The sequence below is a fragment of the Theropithecus gelada genome, chromosome 11, assembly GCF_003255815.1.
Source record: "Theropithecus gelada isolate Dixy chromosome 11, Tgel_1.0, whole genome shotgun sequence".
Classification (NCBI taxonomy): domain Eukaryota; kingdom Metazoa; phylum Chordata; class Mammalia; order Primates; family Cercopithecidae; genus Theropithecus; species Theropithecus gelada.
In genome coordinates this window covers 59,439,845-59,464,920 of record NC_037679.1, presented here as the reverse complement: position 1 = coordinate 59,464,920, position 25,076 = coordinate 59,439,845, and the positions used below count along the sequence as shown (strand labels likewise).

The 25,076-nt window shown below is 38.7% G+C and overlaps 1 protein-coding gene across 1 annotated transcript; it reads right to left on the bottom strand.

Annotated features, from left to right (window-relative positions):
- Positions 1-945: 945 nt before the first annotated feature.
- Positions 946-25,055, bottom strand: ACTR6 (ARP6 actin related protein 6 homolog). Its single transcript, XM_025403001.1, has 11 exons — positions 24,877-25,055; positions 20,884-21,001; positions 20,192-20,260; positions 18,133-18,256; positions 15,691-15,826; positions 15,548-15,604; positions 13,562-13,660; positions 13,388-13,466; positions 7,117-7,288; positions 5,558-5,696; positions 946-1,595 (listed from the first exon to the last, which is right to left on the bottom strand). Exons 1-11 carry the CDS (start codon positions 25,038-25,040, stop codon positions 1,466-1,468), a joined length of 1,287 nt encoding a protein of 428 aa, XP_025258786.1. The 5' UTR covers positions 25,041-25,055; the 3' UTR covers positions 946-1,465.
- Positions 25,056-25,076: the final 21 nt, after the last annotated feature.

Below are 25,076 nucleotides of genomic sequence, written 5' to 3'. Positions count from 1 at the left end.
TAGGATTGTCAATCAAAGCCCCTAGAGCCATAGGATAGGAACATAATCCTAGTTAGGGTGAAAAGAGTGCTAGAAATTTGATTCCTGAGCACAATGACATAAGATAGAAAATATAGGAGCTATTTTGATGGCAGGGCTCTAGGACTGTCCCTGTTTCTGTAACTTAAGATTTCTAAAGTTACCCTGGTTTTTATCTTTCTTAAGGCTGTGGACCCAGCTTTTCTTAGACTTTATACACTATCCTTTGTCCTGCTGATAAATTTTGTTTTGCTGAAGATATAGCCCAAATGAGTTTCTACTGCTTGCAATCAGAAAAGCCTACCTGATCTATTCATTGATGTCACTGTCAGCTGTTACCTAAAATTGGAAAGCTGGAATCTTGACCACTTTAATGTTTATTGTGGATCATTGTTTTGGGTTAAAGGAGTTTTAAAAACAAAATGCTAACATTTGTATCAAGAGTTCTTGAACAGGCCAGGTGCAGTGGCTCACGCCTATAACCCCATCATCTCAGGAGGCTGAGGCGGGCAGATACTTGAGCTCAGGACTTCAAGACCAGCCTGGCCAACATGGCGAAACCCTGTCTCTACTAAAAATACAAAAATTAGCCAGGTGTGGTGGTGGTGGCACACACCTGTAATCCCAGCTACTCGGGAGGCTGAGGTAGGAGAATCGCTTGAACCTGGGAAGCGGAGGTTGCAGTGAGCCAAGATGACGCCACTGCACTCCGGCCTGGGTGAGAGCAAGGCTCTGTCTCAAAATAAATAAATAAATAAATAAATAAATAAATAAATAAATAAATAAATAAATAAATAAATAAATAAATAAATAAATAAATAAATAAAAGAGTTCTTGCACAACCCTGAGTTAACTTCAAATCTCTTTTCATACATCCTAAAAAAAATAGTACTTTTATGAGTGAAATAAGATATTCTGCCAACACAGTAGTGACCAAAAAAACTTTATTAGCTTAGTCTCCACCCTTTTAAATGTACTCTAGGTACAAAATAAACATTATACACATAAAGATCAGTCTTTCCAACTCTAGAATGTATAAATAAGAATGACAGTTTTTAAATAAAATACTTTAGTCACAGTCACACAAAACTACCTTCTAAGGAAAACTGTCCAGTGAAGCAGTTAAATTTGTGTTTTCACCTATGAAGAATTAAACTTAAAATGCTTCATTCTTTCTTCTTTTAATGAAAAATAACCTACCCTTGGAAACAGCATAAGCATTGTTATGGTAGTCTAGCTCCTAAATGAAAATGTGGACTGAGTTACAGTTTACTATAATAACCTACATAAAAAGCCTTTGAAAATTAGCAATTAATCAAAGTATTTATAAATTCAAGCCTTTTTCTTAGGATGAAAGGTAACACAGTTCCTTAACCTCTTTTAAAAGGAACTTTGAAATTAAACCTTACGGTCACAACTAGTCAAGACTTTCATTCAAAAATGTTGCTTAAATATCAAATTTCTCTTCACAGACACTATGTCCATTTTCTTCATAATCTTCTCTTGTTACCACCATATCTTCAAAATCATCGTTCTCTGATATCAATTTTCCACCTTCCCAGGCATAAGTAATAGGGCTGAAAATAAAGGTATAAATGAACCCAGATGATTTTACAGTAAAACTGAAATGCCTGAAACATAAATTACTTATTAGGTTGGTGCAAAAGTAATTTGTGGGGTTTTTTTTTTTTGCCATTAAAATGTGGCAAGCTCTACCCAACCCAACAGAAAATCATTTAAGGTACAGAAATAAGCATACATTTCATATGAGTAAAGCAACCCAAAAAGGAAAGGAACCTTGTTCACTGCTACAAAATAGTAAATGTTCCTTTTTCCCTATGTCCTGAATTTATGGACCCTCTAATTCTAAGGAAAAAACAAGAATATAAGCAAAAGACCAAAAGATGCCTAAAAAGAAAAACTGTCATACTGAGTCTAAATTCTGAATGTGGCAAAGATATGTCATCTCAGTAATTCTCATAGCAACCCATAAAATAGCTACTTTCTTTCTTTTTGAGATGGAGCCTCACTCCATCTCAACCTCACTGCCCAGGTTGGAGTGCAGTGGTGCAACCTCAGCTCACTGCAACCTCCACCCCCTAGGTTCAAGCAATTCTCCTGCTTTAGCCTCCCAAGTAGCTGGGACTATAGGCACATGCCACCACACATGGCTAATTTTTTTGTATTTTTAGTAGAGGTGGGGTTTTGCCATGTTGGCCAGGCTGGTCTCGAACTCCTGACCTCAGGTGATCCACACACCTCGGCCTCTCGAAGTGCTGGGATTATAGTCATGAGCCCCCTTTATAGATTTGAAAAATGAGGCTCAGAGAAGTTAAGTCTGGAACTAGAATTTAGGCTGGAACTAGGATTTAACTGAGAACTATTTTCACAGTCTGTGCTTTTGCTGCTACACTTTGTTGCCTCTAATAAACGAAACAGAAAACACAGTGTATGATAAACAATTATGTGGGAAGACACAGACAATAGGTAAAATTAGAGCAAGTAAAACATCTAGTTTGGTTTTGCTATCTACAACCAAGGTTATACTTTGTGTTATGACTCAATTCTATTTCTACTCTTCTTTTTCCCCAGTTTAGAGTTTCAAATCTGAAAAAGGTAAAGAAAAAAGTTAAATCAATGTTTTCTAGTCAAGTGTAGTGGCATATACCTGTAGTCCTAGCTACTTAGGAGGCTGAGGCAGAAGGACTGCTTGGACCCAGGAGTTCAAGGTTGCAGTGAGCTGTGATCACACAAGTAACAGAGGGAGACTTTGTCTCTATTAAATAAACAAAGGTCGGTTATGGTGGCTCACACCTGTAATCCCAGCACTTTGGTAGGTTGAGGTGGGAGGACTGCTTGAGCCTAGGAGTTCAAGACCAGCCTGAGCAACACAGCGAGATCCCATCTCTACCAAAAATTTTAAAAATTAGCCAGGCATGGTGGCGCATGCATGTAGTCCCAGCTACATGGAAGGCTGTGGTGAGAGGATCACCTGAGTCCAGAGGTCAAGGGTGTAGTGAGCCGTGATCACACCACTGCATTCCAGCCTGGTGACAGAGTGAGACTCTGTCTCAGGAAAAAAAAAAAAAAAAAAGAAACCCCAAAGCCAGGCACAGTAGCTCATACCTGTAATCCCAGCACTTTGAGAGGCCAAGACAGGCGGATCACATGGTCAGGAGTTTGAGACAAGCGTGGCCAACATAGTGAAACCCCATCTCTACCAAAAGTACAAAAATTAGCCAAGTATGATGGCGTGTACCTGTAGTCCCAGCTATTCGGGAGGCTGAGGGAGAAGAATCACTTGAACCCGGGAAGCGGAGGTTGTGGTGAGCCGAGATTGCACCACTGCACTCCAGCCTGGGCAACAGAGTGAGACTCCATCTCAAAAAATAAAAAAAAAAAGTAAAAAAACCCCAAAACCCAACTTGGCTGGGCTTAGGCAGAAGATTACTGAGCCCAGGAGTTGGAGGCAAGCTTGTGTGAAACAGTGAGACTGTCTCTACAGAAAAAAAAAAAAAGAAGGTTTTCTTTTCTTTCTTTTTTCCTTCTTTTTTTTCTTTTTGTTTTTTTTAGAGACACGGTCACACACTGTTGCCCGGGCTGCAGTGCACTGATGCAATCCTAACTCACTGTAACCTCCAACTCCTGGACTCAAGTGATCTCCCTACCTTGGCCACCCAAACTGGTACAATTACAGGTGTGAGCCACCAAACCTGGCCAATAAATGTTTTCTTTATTGTATTTATTATATTTGCATTAAGCTTTTATAAAAATGGATTTATATGTAAGTATACACATATATTTATACAAAAGCAGTGGATGCACAATAAAAATTTATTTAATAAAATAATAAGACTTATTTCTGTGGATCCTTTGGCCTGTAACCTGTGCATGCAAGATAAAAAGCCAATATGCTTTATACTCTTAAGAACATATGAACATTAGTGGTGAGAAAAATCATTCCAATATTTTTAAATTGTTTATTCATTTATCTCATAGCTATAAAAGAAAGGGATACCAATGAGGGCCTTCTATGAACTTCTATTGATTTTGGAAAATTCTACTTTAGCTTTAAAGCAAAACTCTAGAATTAAGAGTCAGGTATGTGGGGTCTTGTTTGCAACTCTGCCACTAACACTAGAGGTGAGTTTTTTAGACATATATTTTGGTAAGAAGTCCTCACTCAAGGTAAGAAAACTGGGTTTTAATCTGATCATTGCTATTAATTCACTATAAGGCATTTGCCAACTCATGAGCCCTTGTTTCTTTATTTACAAAATACGAATATTGAATAGGATGATATATAAGCCCTTAGAGCTGTAAAATTCTACCTTTGTTTTTTTTGTTTTTTTTGCAGCGGGTCTGGGGGAGTTGTTAGTTTGTTTTTGAGACAGAGTCTCGCTCTGTCACCCAGGCTAGTATACAGTGGTGCAATCTTAGCTCACACCAACCTCCACCTCCTGGGCTCAAATGATCCTCCTTCCTCAGCCTCCTGACTAGCTTGGACTACAGGTGCACAGCAGCACATCCGACTAATTTTTTATAGAGACGGGGCTTCACCATGTTGCCCAGGCTGTTCTCAAACTCCTGAGCTCAAGTGATCTGCCTGCCACAGCCTCCCAAAGTGCTGGGATTACAGGTGAGAGCCACTGCGCCTGGCCCTACCTTAGTTTATTTTAACCACTAAAGTGGAAGTGATGATATGCACTTTTTCCTCATATAACAGGGTACAGGGTAGACATAAAACAGTTTTGAATTTTAAAAACCTCATTAGAAAAATCATTTAGGCCGGGCGCGGTGGCTCAAGCCTGTAATCCCAGCACTTTGGGAGGCCGAGACGGGCGGATCACGAGGTCAGGAGATCGAGACCATCCTGGCTAACACGGTGAAACCCCGTCTCTACTAAAAAATACAAAAAACTAGCCGGGCGAGATGGCGAGCGCCTGCAGTCCCAGCTACTCGGGAGGCTGAGGCCGGAGAATGGCGTAAACCCAGGAGGCGGAGCTTGCAGTGAGCTGAGATCCGGCCACTGCACTCCAGCCTGGGCGACAGAGCCAGACTCCGTCTCAAAAAAAAAAAAAAAAAAAAAAATCATTTAAAGGAGAATTTTTAAAATTCTAAAATAATTTATGAATTGATAAAACTTATCACAATGGTTCAATTATTCAATTTCTATTCCTGACAGAAACTGTCAAGAAATAATACATCTCAAATAAACCATATAGATAATAGCCTGATTGCTTTGCCTATAAAAATCTTTTAGGACCAAGGCTGATTTACTACATGGGAGTAATCACCCCATATACTTAATTGAGCACCTATTGTGTACGAAACATTATGGTTGGCACTTTACATACTTCCATTTAATTTAGTGAAATGTAAGATTTATCATTTCAATTTTTGAAAGAAGAGAAATGAATATTCAGCAGGTGAAATAAATCTGCCACCGTGGGACAGCCAGGCTTTAAACTCAAGTCAACAGACCACCTTTTCTATATGCAGACTTCCATGTTTCATTTCTATATAAAACAACACTTACTTTTCAGGCAGCACAACAGAAACATCATAATCTGTTGGAGTAAGACATCGAACTTCTGAGTAAACCCGATCCCTAAATCCTGGGAAAAGGGAATTTCCTCCTGTCAAGACAATGTTCTTAAAAAAATGCGGCTGCATTTCTTTAAAAGAAAAAAGAGAAAGGAAAAAAGGCATTAGAAAATCTGTTTACTTTTCTGGAAAGATGTGGATGAGGGATCAGATAAGAAGCAATGAGGGATTAGAGTTACTGGTGGGAAATCAAATAAATTTTCAAGTCCATTCTAAGATTCATAATGAGGTTACAGTTTATACAAATAAAGACATTAAAGAGTGAAATATGACCTCATAGATCTTTAAAAGAAAAACCTAAGGTGAGGGGGGTAAACTACTGGCTACTTACTGTACACTCATGTAAGCCATATAAAAATGAGTGACACTGTAGTTAAAAAAAAAAGTTGATAATTATAATTATTATTCTCTAAAATGGGGGGGAGGGGTCTTGCTGTAGGCTGAGACTGTGAGCTATCATAAGGATGAAAAGGTCTTTCATGACATTTGAACTTACAAGCCCAAATCTCCACATTATCTCACTGAGGCAAACATATATGCTGTGCAATACTTACCTTTGATAGTTAAAAACACTCATAATCTATATTTAAAGAGGGGATCTAAGTATGAACACGCATTAAAGTTACATGATAGCAAATGTTAAGTATTAAAAGCCTTCAAAACACCACTGGAAAATCCATCAGGAATTAAGAAGTACAGACTGTCCCACCTAATGTTTCTGTTCAGTAAAACAAGGGCAGAGTTTCCTTATATTGACCTTGAGTCTCACTCTGCCATGACATTAAAGCAGTGTAGTACAAAATGTTGTACACATTGTGACTGCAACCTTATATAAAATGGGAAATATGAAAATAGCTGTGAAATAATTATGTACGGATGGCATTATTATTATTATTATTTTTTTTTTATGAGAAGAAAGTACATGGCCTGTGCTAGATTTTCTCCAATGCCTACTTCTTGTGAACCAGGGAGATATTAAAGTATCCTAAAACTCTAGAACATTATTTACTTAAGGCATGTTTCAGGAGAATCCAGAAATCACTATGAAACACCATATTCCAATCCCTTTAAAATTAATCCTGTATGTTACTCTAAATATAACAGAAAGAATAAGTCAGTCCACCAATAGCTGAAAACCATTAAATTGTTAAGTCATAAATTTTTATTCTGTACAGACCTGGGTTAAATGAAAACTTTTCTAAAATGGATATGGCAATTTAATACTCATGGAGAGATACATTTCTTCAAGTTTAAATGGACCATAATGATTTCTCCTCTATCAAATTTATAATCACAAGAAAAGATAAAAAAAAGAAAAAAACTTAAAGATGAATCAAGAATTATTTAAGTGCATTATGAGATCTAGAAATCTCTGCAAATAAAACAGACTCACCAATTTCCCTGAAATTATTTAGAAGAAACAGCGTTCATAGGGCTTATGATTCTTTTTAAACAATTATAATTCTTTAGTATTTTACTCTATTTATGTACCTTCAGGTAGATTCTGAATTGAATAGACAATAGCTTCTGGAATTCCCATTTCTTGAATGCCTATATCAGAAGGATTAAAGAGTATTTCTGGAACAGCAAATCTCTCATTGGCCAAACGAAGAATTTGTTCCCCAGATTTGTATTTTCCACTCAATACCATCTCTTCCCTTGGCTTAAAGAAAAAGAAGATTAAAAGTTTAAGTTACATTAATAATATGCAATACTAATATATTAACCATGGTCTTGGAAGTTTCAGGATTCTCAAAATTGAGAAAAATGTGGCTGCCTTTACTGTTGCCAAAATCATACAAAACACAACTAAATAATTACTGACGCCAATATGGCCGTTCCTTCAAAGATAATTTGGCAGCTTTATTCCACACACTTTAAAATACAAAGAGGGCCAGGTGCCCTGGCTCACGCCTGTAATCCCAGCACTTTAGGAGGTCAAGGCGGGTGGATCACTTGAGCCCAGAAGTTCAAGACAGCCTGGAAAACATAGCAAGACACCTGTCTCTTAAGAAAAATAAAATAAAATAAAATACAAAGGAAAAAAAGAGAACAGACAAGAGAGAACTTGATAATCTATCTCTAATGGTACAATGATTCTAGTTCCTAGGGAACAAAGAACACACTCTAAATAAAAAAAAATTTACTATGTCTTGTGTTTCTACTGTCTACTTTCACTCCCCTAATTTAGGTGTTTACTGGATATGTGCCTCTATTCTACTAGGATTTCCCCATTCCCTTCTGGAAACAGTCTACATCTCTACATTTCTTTACTATGTATTCAATCTCTCTTCTAAATTAGTTTACAAATGATTTAAGCAAGTCCATGGTCCTTATCCTTGAAATTACCTTATAATTATAAGGCCTATGTATAACAAACAAACTTTAAACAACCATGACTCATATTTTCTTGTTATTTATTTTCTGCTACCCCACCCATTCTGTGAGCTGTAGTGCTGAGGGGGCTAGAAAAAATAATCTCCTCTCACAATATTCTAAATCATTAAAAATAACGGTCCCTCTCAATTTTACAACCATCAGCTTTCCTAGATTCAAGTAAAGACACTCATTTCATTTGACTTATTAATGCAGTTGTCCTCCCATGAAAGGATAGGTCCCAGTCCTTTATGTAAGTATAAAAATACTTAAAATATATTAAAAACTAGCAATTTATTAAAAAGTAACATATACAAATAACATTATAGATTCCTTAATATGATCAGCCATCTACTCTCTATTCAGATTTCAGCTTCCTGAGAGGTTTTTTTCTGCTTCCCAAATAAAAAGATCCTTCACTATTCTCTGTCACCCTGTATTATCCTTCATAGCTTATATTGTTCACCATCACATATCCACGAACTAGCGTAAAAAAGTACCTGGCACACAGTGCTCAATAAATTTTTGAATAACAGTATGCAAGACAACAGCATATCATTCATTAAACATATTACATACATTATCCCACTGAACTCTCATATAACCCTGTAACACGGGCGTATTTTCCTTTTAAAGTAATGATGCAGTTGGGCTCTGCAAGAGCATATTACTTGTTCAAGGTCGTTCATATCATAACCCAAAGCACATATAAAATGTTCCTTCCACGATACTACCACTCATAATCTGGATATAAATGCTTAGATTTTGATCATTTGGGAATTCCATGCTCAAAACATTATTCTAGAATAAAAAATATCCTGAAAATTACACAATATTCACAAATACTCCAGGAAGAACAGAAAACTATCAATCACTTTTAACCCAGAAAACTATAAATCACTTTTAACCCAAAATACAGTTCTATGTAACAAAGAGAAGAATATTATGCCTCACAGAAGTATTCTTCCTTCTCAAGCAGAATGGAAAATATTTTCTATGAATTTACAAATTCATTAAATTCCAGCCATTCACTGACTTGAGTTTAAGGGATATAAGTCATTTTGTCAACATTCGAAATAACCTGAGATAGTTGCAGACTTAGAGAATTTCAGTTGATAAAACATTAGAGGTTATCTAGTTCATAGACCTGATTGACAGAAGAGGATCATGGGACTTATTCTGGATAAAATGACTAACTAGGGGAGAGAGCCAGTCTAGATATCCTTGTTAAATGTTAGCACTAAAGCCATTAACCATTAACATGTAATCTGGAGGCTGGGCACACTGGTTCACACCTATAATCCCAGCACTTTGGAGGCCAAAGTGGGAGGATCACTTGAGCCCAGGAGTTGAGGCTAGCCTGGGCAACACAGATGAGCATGGTAGCTCGTCTCTACAAGTAACTTTTTAAAAACTTAGGCGTGGTGGCAAACATCTGTGGTTCCAGCTACTTGGGAGGCTAAGGTGGGAGGATCACTTGAGCCTGAGAGGCCAAAGCTGCAGTGAGCTGTGATCGCACTCCAGCCTGGGCTACAGAACAAGACCCCGTCTCAAAACAAACAAAAAATGTAATCTGGTACTATAAGTAGTTTCTGTTTTATTACAGTATAATTACAAAAGAGTATAATTACAAAAAGACTTTTATTTTAGACATAGACAAATGAAATTTTTAAGTGTCACTGGGAGCTGCTACTTTAGGTCATGTGTCAATGTAGGTCATGGTTACTACACAGCCCTCATAAAGTTAGTTCCAGTACAATTAAAGAAATGATCAGTGTAAGTTATGCTGGCTCTGCAGAAAGTGCTAATCAATGTTGAGGACGATTTTCTCAATTTAGGCCAGTCAAATTCATTATACATTAGCAGGCTTCCTCTTTCTGATAAGAAATAAAACTGGAATTTCTATTGGTTGTTATCTGTAAGGATATTACAGGCCTATTTTTATTGCTATTGTTACTAGCGTTAGTGCTAGAAAATCAAGTATGTAACTTCCCCCAACTACTTAAAAATATTCTTGAAACTATCAAAGTTCAAGTGTTAACAAAATCCTAGGAATAAAGGCTCTCAAATGTTTATTTTAATCAAGTATTAAAATCAAAACAATATACAAAATCCCAATATGTAAAATATAACTGTTTCTAAATCTTTAAAAAATTAAGATGATTTAACACAGAATCTGAATAAGGTATACATTTTAACAAAATTGACAAAGATTAAACCATTCTTTCTATAATAAACATTTGCTGTAACACTGTATCATCTGCCAAAAGCCCAGTTCCAACTGACTGTGTCCACTCATCTGATATTAAAATACACATTAGATATGAGAATCAGCAACAGTGTATCCTGAGTAAATTAAGTGCAGTCTATAACCAGATTCTGTTCACAAGGTCAAAGGCCAATAAGAAACCTTATACGGCTTCTGCCTTTTCTAAAGATGAGGAAACTAATGGTCAACTAGGAGAATAACCACACCTCTACTGGCTTATTGCATAAGGTACTCACTTGAGAAAACACGGCTTATGATTTGGCAAGGAAGAAGCCGGCAGAGTTTAGAAGACAATGTCCGATAAACAAATAGGTTGTCATTTGCAGGGAAGGAGAGTTGTTCTAAAAAGAAAGATTTCCTAGTTGACTATCCAATCACCTGGAAGAGGTTTTAAGTTTTCAAACTTATGAAGTAAATAATTCTAGGAAGAGGAACTGAGAACATGGCTACAGGTTTTGTTTTGTTTTGAAGTGCCCCAAGAGATTCCAGTGACCAGTCAGGTTTAAGACTGGAAGTCACTGAGACTTTATTCAGATCCATCTCTGTAGAAATCAGGATTACTTTACCCCTGTTAACCCTACAGAGTACCATAAATTTTCCACAAGGTATCAGCTATAAAATATGACGATGATCAAATATTCCTAGTTAGAAAGAGGTTTGGTATTTAAATGTTTGGGGCAGTTTTCCTCGTCTTGTAAAGAAGAAAAAAAATCACACCTTCCGTATCCTAGCTAGGACTTGGGCTTCCAGTTTCTCTCCACCTGATGCATGCCCAGGCAACCTTTTCCCATCATGTATCTTAATTCCCATTTCTGAAAGCCAGCCTAGGTCCTTTCAAAAGGATCTGTTTCATTCTTTGTTTTTTGTTTCTTCTGTTTTTAAAGAGACAGGGTCTGGCTCTGTTGCCCAGTTCTGGAGTACAGTGAAATGATAATAGTTCACTGTAAAATCGAATTCATGGGCACAAGCAATCCTCCTACCTTGGCCTCCTGAGTAGCTAGAACTACAGGTGTGCGACACCATGCCCAGCTGATTTTAATTAATTTATTTATTTATTTTTTCCGTAGAGACAGGGTCTCACTTTGTTGCTGAGACTGGTCTCAAACTCCTGGCCTCAAACAATCCTCCCACTTCAGCCTCCCAAAATGCTGGGATTATAGGTAGGTGTGTGCCACCACAACCAGTCACAAGGATCTGTTTCTAAGAACATAAAAGGCTGATTTCAGTTTTTATAGGGCCCCAAGTGGTCTCTGAACTCTGATTCATATTTCACCTCAATAATCTGGCCAAACAAAATTCATTTTTGTTTTCAGGCATACTAAGTATAAATAACTACATAAAACCCACGTATTCACCAACCAGCTTAATGTAACTTTACAGATAAGCTGACACTCCCCTAATTTGGTGTTTTATCATTCACACACATAGTGTTTTACACTTTTACTTCATATTTAAGTATACCTTAATAACATATTATTATTCTCACCAAAAAAAGAGAACATATATTATTCTGCATAGACTAAAAGTATACATAGCTTTCTAAATGTGCTTTTCTATGAAAATCAGATTTCTGAGATTTATTCATGCTGTTTATATAGGCTCTACTTGATTTCACTACTGCTTATTATTTTATTATATGAACATATTCAAAAATTATTCTCCTTCCATTAGTGGATATTTAGGCAGGACTCAATTTTTCACTATTTTAAAGTACACTGCAATGAATATTATAAATGTCTCCTTGTACAAATGTGCTTATGTTTCTAACCAACGATTTTTAACTTCCCAACAGTCCTCATCAAGTTGGTAACCAGAAACGCAAACTTCACATTTACCTAAACACAGAAGTCATTTTATCTGAGCTGATCAAAGATAAATAGAAATTATTTTGACATCCATGATAAACTGCTTCTCAACACTTTGAAACTCCATTGGATTTTGCCCTTTTCTAATCTAATCATACCAGACCAAACAGAAGTAAAATTTGGCCCTGGGTCAACCATGTCAATAATTTTCACAATAGGAAAATAACCAATTTCTAACTCAATTTAAACTAGTAAACAAAAATGAGTTAGCCATAATATACATAATGATACTGTTTATCTCCAGATTTGCCCTATGTGCTATCTTTTGGCTGATAGTTCTTTTTCTAAATAAATTTACTAAGAAATTTATCAATCAAATTTCACTTTCGCCTGGTGAAATGGCCAGCAGGAAGGTAGTAATCAACAACTCTCTAAGGGCCAGGAGCTGTGGCTCATGCCTGTAATCCCAACACCTACAAGCCAAGGCAGGAGGATCATTCGAGTCCAGGAGTTTGAGGTCAGCCTAGGCAACACTGTAGGACCCCGTCTCTACAAAAAATACAAATATGAGCCAGGCGTGGTGGCACATGCCTGCAGTCACAGCAACTCTGGAGGCTGAAACAGGAGGATCACTTGGGCCTGGGAGGTCAAGGTTATAGTGAGTGCTGTGATCGCACCATTGCACTCTAGCCTGGGTCACAGAGTGAGATGCTGTCTCAAAACAAAAAACAAAAAACAGACAGACAAAAGAAAAGCAACTCTCTAAGGCCCTGCCAATCCCAGCTGGATGTGAAATTATTATATTATTATTATTATTTTTTTTTTTTTTGAGACAGAGTCTAGCTGTGTCACCTAGGCTGGAGCGCAGTGGTGTGATCTCAGCTCACTGCAACCTCCACCTCCTGGGTTCAAGTGATTCTCCTGCCTCAGCCTCCCAAGTAGCTGGAACTACAGGCACCCGCCACCACACCCAGCTAATTTTTTTTATATTTTTAGCAGAGACGGGGTTTCACTATGTTGGTCAGGCTGGTCTTGAACTCCTGACCTCGTGATCCACCTGACTCAGCCTCCCAAAGTGCTGGGATTACATGTGTGAGCCATTGCGCCTGGCCTAAATGAAATTCTTTTCAAATCTAACTGAGGTGATCACTTGAAATATCACTGATTTTTTTTTTTTTTAATTTTATAATAAGAGACAGGGGCTTGCTTTGTTGCCCAGGCCAGTGTCTTAACTCCCATCTTGGCCTCCCCAAGTGTTGGGATTATAGACATGAGCGATAGCAACCATCCATTGATGGTTTTTAAAAATTACCTTACAAAAGCCCTTTTTAATTGTACTGAAGTCAGGCAAGACATAGTCTATCATTACTGTATTTTCTTCTCCTTTCAACCTGGAAAACAAAATTGAGATTTATGAAATATCCTAATTATGTGTAACATCCCCCAACAATCTACTTTCCAATTCTTAGACTGTCATTATACATACTTTGCAATATCCATGTCTCTATAAAAATCCTGAGACACATAGCATACATCTTCTTTCACTTGATTAATCACATGTGTTTCATCCATAACATGTAGCTGCCTAACAAAAATAAAAGTTGTAAAATTTGACACAGAAACAAATATAATTTACAATTATCTGACATTTTTTCTGGAATTAAATTTTCAGGCAACTGATTTTTTGAAATTTGAAATTCTTGAATGTGTAAAATAATTTTAACTTTATGGAATACTGTCACTTCCATTAATTTCCATACTATTCCTCTGAGGGTAGATATTAGTCAGTTTATAGGTAAGGAAATGGAAAACAAAGATATTAAGTGGGGTTTATCTAACTAAAAAGCAAACATCCCCCCGCAAACCGTTCTGAATAGAATCTGGCTACAATGCCTTAACTCTATGCACTTTCTTTTCTGATAAGCATTGTTGAGTCAGCACACAGTACCAAGCACATACAAGCTGTTTAATAATAAATATTTGACTGAGGGTGAAGCTTAAACATTGGCTTACTATAGAAATAAAGATGTTTAACAATAAACAAAAACTTTTCCACCTCCCAAAGTGCTGGGACTACAGATGTGAGCCACTGTACCTGGCCATAATTATTTTTAATGAAAAAATTGGAAAATGTATGGCATGACTGGGTGTGGCCATCCCAGTATTCATTCTCCCACCAGTATCTTTAAAATATATATGTGTATACTTTAAGTTGACATGTAATAATTGTACATATTTCTCAGGTACACAGTGATGGTTTGCTGGGAGCTGTGGCTACACCTGTAATCCCAGCACTTTGGAAGGCTGAGGCAGGAGGACAGCTTAAACCCACGAGTTTCAGACCAGCCTGGGCAACACAGTGAGAACCTGTTTACAAAAATTAGCCAGGTGTGGTAGCACATGCCTGTGGTCCCAGCTACTTGGGAGGCTGAGGCAGGATAATTTCTTGAGCCTAGGAGTTGAGGATGCAGTGAACCATGAACACACCACTGCACTCCAGCCTGGGTGACAAAGTAAGACCCTGTCTCAAAATAAAAAAGAAACTCACACAGTGCATCAGATCAGGATAACTAGAATATCCATCATCTTAAACACTTATCCATTTTTTTGTGTTGGTAACACTCAATATCCTCCTTCTAGTTGTCTGAGACTGTAACATTCTTGCCAAGCTCAGGGGCGCGAAGTGCAGGTCAGTAATCCCAGCTACTAAGGGAGGCTGAGATGGGAGATCTCCTGAGCCCAGGAGTTTGAGACCAGACTGGGCAACATTGTGAGAACTTGCCTCAAATAACAATAATAGTAATAATAAAATTATAAAAAGAAAACAAACAAAAAGCAACTAACATTCTTCAAATAATAAACATATAGCGATGGAAAGCCAATCAGTGGTTGCCAGGGGTCAGTGACACAGTGGGGGAGCAAATATAAAGGAGTAGGGCACTTAGGGGAGCAAAGGGATACTGATGGTATGATACCATCCAAAGTTAATGTAACAAGAAATTGAGATTTAAGAAATCTACTTACGTGTTAAACACAATAAAATTAAAAATAGCAGCATAAGTTAATGTACAACATTTACTATTTTTTTTTTCCTTTTTTTTTTGGAGAGAGAGGGTCTCACTCTGTCACCCAGGCTGGAGTGAAGTGGTGCGATTTTGGCTCACTGCAACCTCCACCTCCTGGTTCAAGTGATTCTCATGCCCCAGCCTCCCAAGTAGCTAGGATTACAGGTGTGCACCACCACACCTGGCTAATTTTTGTATTTTTAGTAGAGGTGGGGTTTTGCCATGTTGCCCAGGCTGGTCTTGAACCCCTGGCCTCAAGTGATGCACCCACCTCGGCCTCCCAATGTGCTGGGATTACAGGCATGAGTCACCATGCCTGGCATTAAAAGTTAAGAATAATCTTAAATTACCTTAAGAAGTTCCTCCCCAGAGCCCCATCCTCCCAAAGAATCAAAGCTAAGCATCACCTGTAAGATATGATCTCCTTTAGATGATTGGTTAAGAGTTTTCCTCCCACATTTATCCTGAAAGAGGAGAACTCAAATTTAATTATTGCACATATCATTCTGTTTAATCTTTAGAAACAACATGAAAATTAAATGCAACTCACCGAATAATTGCTTCTTTTTTCTTTTTACTTCTACAGTAAGGAACTATATGTGTAAAGGAATATCCACTATCAACAATGATACAGCATAATTCGGAAGGATTATCTCGGAAATACCTATGTGCACTGAGAGCCCCAGCTATTTAAAAAAAAGATAAAGAAAAAAGTGAACAAAAATATAACACTACTTTAAAGAAATTAAAAAGGAAGAAAACAAAGACAAGCAGCAAGACAGAAATGTTCCCTTTAATTACAAGAAAAATGTTAATTTATAATACTATTCAGAACTGTCAAAAGATCTGTATAGTGTTTATACTTTAAAATACCACACTTACATGGTAAACATAATAAAAATCTGGTATCCATTTTTAAAGGTAAATATTCACTCCATAGTTTAAAATAATTACTACAACAGCAGCTCATTTTTACTGATCATTTATTACATGCCAGACTCTATTCTAAAATCTGTATAATGAGTGTGTGTGTTAATACTCAAAACAATTCCATTTTACAGATGAGGAACCTGAAGCTCAGAGAAGTTAAGTAATGTGCTCAAAGTCACACAGTTAGGAAGTACCAGAGCCAGGATTCAAACCTAGGCTGTGTGTCTGTACAGCAGGGTTCTCAACCTCAGAACTACTGACATTGGGGGTTGGATAACTCCTTGTTGTATAGGGCTTTCCTGTGTGTTGTAGGATGTTTAACAGTATCTTGGCCTCTACCCATGAGATGCCAGTAGCACCTTCCCAGTGATAACGATCATGGTTCAATGCAACCTCCACCTCCTAGGCTCAAGTGATCCTCTTGCCTCAGCCTCTCCAGTAGCTGGGACTATACACATGCACCACCAAGCCTGGTTAATTTTTTAATTTTTCTTTTGTAGAGATGGAGTCTCATTATGTTGACCAGGCTGATTTCAAACTCCTAGCCTAAAGTGGTCCTGCTACCTTGGCCTCCCAAAGTTCTGGGATTATAGGCATGAGCCACTGCACCTGGTTGAGATTGTGCCCTTAACCACTGCACATACTGCTGCTTATATGGACTTAAATTCTGAAAATTAAATATTTAAATACTTTCATTGTACCCAACCATGTCACGTAATCTAAGCCTGTAATAAACGTGCTTCTAGATGATATTTACAGATTGTTCTCCCTCACACTGGCAGCCTGAGCTTCTAACATAATTTCAAACAATAAGAATTGGGCCTGGAGCCATGGCTTACGCCTATAATCCCAGCACTCTGGGAGGCTGAGGCAGGAAAATCTCTTGAGTCCAGGAGTTCAAGACCAGCCTGGGCAAGAAAATGAGAACCTGTCTCTACAAAAAATAAATAAATCAGCCAGATGTGGCAGCACACACCAGTGGTGCCAGCTATTTGGGAAGCTAAGGCAGGAGGATACCTTGAGCCCAGGAGGTGGAGGCTGCAGTGAGCCATGTTTGTGCCAACACACTCTAGCCTGGGCAACAGAGCCAGACCCTGACTTAACAAAAACAAACAAACAATAATAATTGCAAACACATAAATGACAGAAAAGATAACTACCTCAGAATCTTTCAGAAATGAGAAATATGTGGCTAATAACTTCTTTAGAAAGAAATGTTAGTAAAAAGATAAAATGAGAGATGTCTGACTATATAATCTCTGAGGGTTCGTTTAGTTTTAAAATTCCAAGACTTGCCAGGTGCAATGCCTCATGCCTGTAATCCCAGCACTTTGGGAGGGCAAGGCGGGTGGATCACTTGAGATCAGTTCAAGACCAGCCTGACCAACATGGTGAAACTCCATCTCTACTAAAAATACAAAATTAGCCAGGCATGGTGGCGCACGCCTGTAATCCCAGCTACTTGGGAGGCTGAGGCAGGAGAATCGCTTGAACCCAGGAGGCGGAGGGTGCAGTGAGCAGAGATCGCTCCATTGCACACCAGCCTGGGCAACAAGACCAAAACCCGGTCTCAAAAAAAAAAAAAAAAAAAAGTCCAAATCTAAAAAATGCCACACAGCATTCTGGAACTTTAAGAGTTTATTTACTCGGTTCATATCCATATTCACATTTCACATAACTCAATTTCTTTTTTTTTTGAGACAGGATCTCACTCTGTCACCCAGGCTGGCACGATCACAGCTCACTGCGGCTTCAACCTCCCAGGTTCAAATGATCCTCCTGTCTCAGCTTCCTAAGTAGCTGGGACTACAGGTGTGTGTCACTACGCCCAACTAATTTTTCTATTTTTTTGTAGAGACAGGGTTTCACCATGTTGCCCAGGCTGATCTCAAACTCCTAAACTCAAGTGATCTACCCACCTCAGCCTCCCCAAATGATGGGATTACAGGTGCTAGCCACTGCGCCAGCCAAGAATGCCACTTAATATTTTGGGACTTTATAAATATTACCCTATTCATATCCATAGTCATGTAACTCAATTCCAGTGAAAACCTGAACTCACCATTTACTCTTAATACTGCTTGGAACTGGTATTCTTCAAATAGAATTTCATTCATTGATTCTTGAATTGAAGTGAAGTTAAAGTACGGTTCAGTGATAATAATATTAGTATCTAAAAAATCAACCTATAGGAGAAAATATTCCAAAATGTTTTATAATTTGTAGTGATAATTAACACTTGTTTTACATATACAAATTTATTTAATCCTCACAATAATCATGATAAGTCTTATTACTATCCTCATTTAATAGATGAGCAAACTGAGGCACAGAAAAGTTAAATAAGTGACCAAGGTTCATAAAGCTATTTAATGACATAGGTAAGATTTGAATCCAGGGAGTCTACTTACAGAATCCATGTACTTAACTATTACGCAGTTTTACTTCTCTTGGAGGTAGCACTAATAAAATGTTACCAGCCTGGCATAGTGGCTCATACCTGTAATCCCAGAACTTTGGGAGGCTGATGTGGGAGGATTGCTTGAGGCTAGGAATTTATGAGACCAGCCTGGGCAACATAGCAAGACCCCATCTCTACTAAAAAATAATAATAAAAAAAAATTAGCGAGGCAATAAAAATTAGTGCATGCCTGTAGACCCGAATACTTAGAAGGATGAGGTAGGAGAATTGCTTCAGCCTGGGAAATTGAGGCTGCAGTGAGCCATGATTGTGCAACAGAGCAAGACTCTGCCTCTAAAAAATGAAAGAAAATAAAATGTTACTATAAAATTGTTTAAAGACAATTATGGAAACATTAATGAATGATATAACAAATATTGGGGCTGTTGTTATGTTTTTAAATAAAACGAAAACAAGGTCAGGCAAGATGGCTCAGCTTATAATCCCAGCACTTTGGGAGGCCGAGGCAGGCAGATCACCTGAGGTAAGGAGTTCCAAACCAGCCTGGCCAACATGGTGAAACCCCATCTCTACTAAAAATACAAAAAAAAAAAAAAGAGCCGGGTGTGGCGGCACGTGCCTGTAGTCCCAGCCACTCAGGTGGCCAAGGCAGGAGAATCACTTGAAGCCAGGAGGCGGAGGTTGTAGTGAGCCGAGATTGTGCCACTGCACTCCAGTCTGGGTGACAGAGCAAGACTCTACCTCAAAAAAAAAAAAAAAAAAAAAAAAAAAAAAAAAAAAACAGACAGGACAGGACAAGACAAAAAAAAAACAAGAGAAAATTGGGCTTGGTGCGGTGGTTCACGCCTGGGCAGATTGGTTAAGCCCAGGAGTTTGAGATCAGCCTGGGCATCTCTATTAAAAAGAAAAGAAAATCATATTAAAAAAATACTTGCAGATGTTTTATTTATTTATTTATTTATTTATTGAGACATAGTCTCACCCAGGCTGGAATGCAGTAGCGCAATCTCGGCTCACTGCAACCTCCACCTTCTGGGTTCAAGCAATTCTCCTGCCTCAGCCTCCCGAGTAGCTGGGACTACAGGTGTGTGCCACCATGCCTGGCTAATTTTTGTATTTTTAGTATTTTGTATTCACCATGTTGTCCAGGCTCGTCTCAAACTCCCAACCTCAAGTGATCCACTCGCCTCACCCTCCCGAAGTACTGGGATTACAGGCGTGAGCCACCATGCTTGGCCTGTAGATGTTTGAAATAAAAAAATAAAAAAAAAAAAGCTTAAGATATTCAAGTTTATGTAATTCTCTCACACACATTCTTGAGAAGTATTAAAACTTGAACATTTTCTCTGTATACCTATAATCACATTACAGACATTAAAAACAACAAAATCTTCCTGTAATATTCACGTATTTAGATACGTAAGCAAAGACGTCTTATTGTGAAAATTAAGATGATACAGTGAATTGATCTAGTAATAGAAATCTGAAGTAAAATTGAGTTTCATACAGACTATCTTTACTCAACCTCTACTTCAACATGGAAATTTTATTCACTTGCATTTATTATTTATTTTAAAAGTGACTTAAATTATGTACTAAGAATATATTCATAAGTTTATAAATCTTAAAATGTAAGTTATAATTTTTCCTTACAATTAAACATGGAAATAGAATTTGAATACATACTCTAATTTGTTACCTGATACATTTCTTTTCCAAAAAGGTAATCCCAAACTTGTCTTTGAACATCCCAATTCACCAAGTAGCCCTAAAAAATATTTTTATAAATTTAAGTATCAAGACTATTTGAATAATTTTTAAAAATCAGATTATAAATATTTGAATAATATTTAAAAATCAGATTCTAAATCACTGATTTCTATCTATGGTTATCATTTCCAGTGTAATGCTGTTTGAATTTCTTTTTTTTAATTAAAAAAAAATTTTTTTATCATACTTTAAGTTTTGGGATACATGTGCAGAACGTGCAGGTGTTTGCTACATGGGAATACTGCTGTATGAATTTCAAACCAATTATGTTAGTATGTTTTTCTCCTTTAAAAAGTTAAAAAAAAAACTCACAAATAAGCAATAACTAAAATGTCAGAGGTTCAAAAGACACACCAATATATATATACAGTCGCCTCCCTATGCTTATTTTCTTACATTAATGTGTGCATACCACTTAAGAGTTAATTAAGTAAAAATCAGTACTCACAATAAGTAACTAAATCATGGTCATTTATTTTTACCCAAACAATTAAATTTTAACTTGGGTTTAATTAGGTTGTAGTTAAAATTTAAGTTACACACAGCCTTCTACATACAATTAAAATTATCTTTAAATTTAGGTCTACAATGCTAGAAATGAAACATAATTAATTGGATTACCTTTTGAAAAGGAAGGATGTAAAACAGTCCAGAAGGGTCTTTTATTTCATCTATCTGGTTGGCAGTAAAAGTTTTAAGACGTGCTGTTTTTGACCGGAACTGACAATTAGGAATAACCCTAGAAACAAGGAAACAAATAATTATCCCCTAAATATTTAGCTCCTAAAAACATTTTTACTTAACCACTACTCTTGATGCCAAAAGACTAGTGTATCCTAAGATTGGTATATCCAGTGTTTCTCATTCTGTCTTAAAATAATACAAAAGGCTGGGAGTGGGGGCTCATGCCTATAATCCCAGCACTTTGGGAGCAAGATGATCACTTGAGACCAGGAGTTAAGACCAGCCTAGACAACACAGCCAGAACCTGTCTCTACAAAAAATAAAACATAAGGCCAGGCGTGGTGGCTCATGTCTGTAATCCCAGCACTTTGGGAGGCAAAGGCGGGCAGATCACTTGAGGTCAGGAGTTCGGGACCAGCCTGGCCAAGAGGGTGAAACCCCGCCTCTACAAAAAAAAATACAGAAATTAGCCAGGCATGGTGGCACATGCCTGTAGTACCAGCCACTAGGAAGGCTGAGGCATGAGAATCGCTTGAACCTGGGAGGCGGAGGTTGCAGTGGTCTGAGATCGCACCCCTGCACTCCAGCTTTGGCGACGGGGCAAGACTCAGTCTCAAAAATAATAATAAAATAAAATAAAAAAGAAAAATACAAATCAGGCAGGCATAGTGATGAGCATCTATATTCCTATCTTCTAGAGGAAAGCTAAGGCAGGAGGACTGCTTGAACGCAGGAGTTTGCAGCTGAAATGAACTGTGATCCCACTACTGCATTCCAGCCTGGGTGGACAGAGCAAGGCCCTGTCTCTATTTCACAATAATAATAACATTAAAATGCCCCCTCCCCCATCTTTTTTTTAAAGTTCAGTATGTAACAAGTTCTATACAGATCCTTTCTCTAGTAATCCTCAAGAAAAAACCCTTACAGGTCAGTATTGCTTCTGCCACTGCAGAGATGAGAGCCAGTATTTTGGTAAAGGTCTTAGTCTTTCTGGCTTTAACACAGAAAGTCTTAATACCATTTGGATTAAAGATTCACAAGTTAGGCCAGGCGTGGTGGCTCATGCCTGTAATCCCAGCTACTCGGAAGGCCGAGGTAGGAGAATGGCGTGAACCCGGGAGGCAGAGCTTGCAGTGAGCCAAGATCACACCACTGCACTCCAGCCTGGGCAACTGAGTGAGACTCTGTCTCCAAAAAAAATAAAATAAAATAAAGAGATTCACAAGTTAAAAATTATGGCCATAAAAATTAAGGTTCCAGCTGGGCACGGTGGCTCACGAATGTAATCCCAGCACTTTGGAAGGCTGAGGCAGGCAGATCATGAGATCAGGAGTTCAAGACCAGCCTGGCCAACATGGTGAAACCCCATCTCTACTAAAAAATACAAAAATTAGCTGGGCATAGTGGTGCGTGCCTGTAATCCCAGTCACTGGGGAGGCTGAGGCAGGAGAACTGCTTGAACCCAGGAGGCAGAGATTGCAGTGAGCAGAGATCACGCCACTGCACTCCAGCCTGGGCAACAGAGCAAGACTGTCTCAAAAGAAGAAAAAAAAAAAAAAAGAAAAAGAAAAAATTAAGTTTCCATGAAGCCAAAGACCTTCAATCAGCAAGATGCTATAGGGCAGGGGTCCCCAGCTGCAGGGCTTGTGGTCCGTTACCTGTCTGTGGTCTGTTGGGAATCAAGCCTTCATAGCAAGAGGTGAGCACCAGGGTGGGGAAAGCGGGTGGGGCCATGAGCATTAACATCTAAATTGCATCTCCTGTCAGATCATCCATAGCGTTAGATTCTCACAGGAGGACGAACCCTATTTTGAACTGTGCATGCAAGGGATCTAGTTTGCACACTTTTCTTTGTGGGAATCTAATACCTGAGAACAGTTTCATTTCAAAACCGTCACCCAAACCCATACCCCCAACCACATGTTAAAATTGTCTTCCATGAAACCAGTCCCTGGTGCAAAAAAGATTGGAGACTGCTGCTACTACGGGGTACAGAAGTAGCAACTACTTTTTTTTTTTTTTTTTTTTTTTTGAGACGTAGTCTCTCTCTGTTGCCCCAGGCTGGAGTGCAGTGGCCCAATCTCAGCTCACTGCAAGCTCCGCCTTCCGGGCTCAGGCCATTCTCCTGCCTCGGCCTCCCAAGTAGCTGGGACTACAGGCGCCCGCCACCACACCTGGCTAATTTTTGTATTTTTAGTAGAGACAGGGTTTCATCATGTTAGCCAGGATGGTCTCGATCTCCTGACCTCGTGATCCACCCCCCTCGGCCTCTTCCTGTTTGCCATGAGCTTACAATCTGGTTTGGAAGCTCAACTAGAGCCATTATCAATTATACACATACAACACGACACTGGGATAATACTGTAAAAAATGTTTTATACCTGCTTATTTCACTTATAATACTGTCAACATTTTCTCTACATGTTTAAATATTCTTTGAAGACATAATTTTAAGAAGCTGAATTTGTTAACAATCTCATGGTTGTATTTTGATGTATTTAGCCAATATGCTATTCCTGATTATTTAGCTTGCTTCCCATTTTTTGGCTGCCTGTATACGATGTCTATGAATAATACAAAGCACTTCTAATTGATTCTCTAAGTAATAATAGAATTACTGTGTCGTGGCCAGGCGTGGTGGCTCACGCCTGTAATCCCAGCACTTTAGGAGGCCGACGCAGGCAGATCACGAGGTCAGGAATTCAGACCAGCCTGGTCAATATGGTGAAACCCCCATCTCTACTAAAAATACAAAACTTAGCTGGGCACGGTGGCGCGCGCCTGTAGTCCCAGCTACTTGGGAGGCTGAGGCATGAGAATGGCTTGAACCCGGGAGGCAGATGTTGCAGCAAGCCGAGATGGTGCCACTGCACTCCAGCCTGGACGACAGAGCGAGACTCCCTCTCCAAAAAAAAAAAAAAAAAAGAATTGCTGTGTCAGCTAGGTGTGGTGGCTCACACCCGTAATATCAGCACTTTGGGAGGCCAACGCAGGTAGATTGCTTGAGGCCAGGGACTGAAGACCAGCCTGGCCAACATCGTGAAACCCCGTCTCTACTAAAAATACAAAAAATTTGCCGGGCGTGGTGGCGCACGCCTATAATCCCAGCTACTCCGGAGGCTGAGGCGGGAACATCACTTGAATTCAGGCTGCAGTGAGCTGAGATCGCACCACTGCACTCCAGCCTCGGCGACAATGATAACGATACACATTGCCAAAACGTTTTCCAGAACGGCTGTAACAATTTACATTCCTACTCAGTTTGATTTCCCTCTTTTTCAAAATAAATGAAAAAGGAGGAAAGGAGCAAGGAAGATAAGAATTTTTTTTAATGCTCTGTTAATTTGATAAAGGGAAGGCGTGACTTTAAGTTTACTTATTTATTCAAACATATATTTTATGACTATACATGTTATGAATGCCATTGTATTAATAGTACTTCTGTTTAACTGACCTTACCAACTAGGTCGGCCAGTAGGCCAGTCTTCAAAGCCTCTAGATCCTAAAACCGTGATTTTTAGACTTTTAGGGGGTCATAGAACCCTTTGAGAATCTAATGAAACCTATAATCTTGTACCCAGGAAAATCCACATACACCCAAACACGCTGCCCACAGTTTCCAAAGGCTGATGAACTTTACGGACCCTTCTGTTAGGAACGCATCTCTAAAAGTCTATTTTCCTTGGCTATTTCCTCTTAAGAAATAAAACAGACATCCCACTTCCGGGGCCTCGCAGCCCAAAACTAAAACCAAAATCAATTTCAATTCAAAGCATCACAACCACCCACCCAGCTCCAAGCAGGGAATCCCTCTGGCTAAGTCAGGGCCGCGCGGGGGCGTCTGCAGTTCATTGATGTCCGGAGATGAAACGTAGCACATGAAACCACTAGGCATATATATCTTGTCCCTCGGAGAAAGAAAGCACTTACGACACATTTTCATGGCTGTAACCGATTTTGGCGTTGTAAGCTCCGTTATCCAGCACCAAGGTCGTCATTTCACCACCAACCACACCGCAGCCGCCGTTGTTTTCCCTTTCCGACCCCTCTGCTCGAGCCTTTTCCGGTACTCTATGGTTTCTTGGGCGGAGCATTAGGACGCGCCTCTGGTCACCCTAGCAACGGTGAAC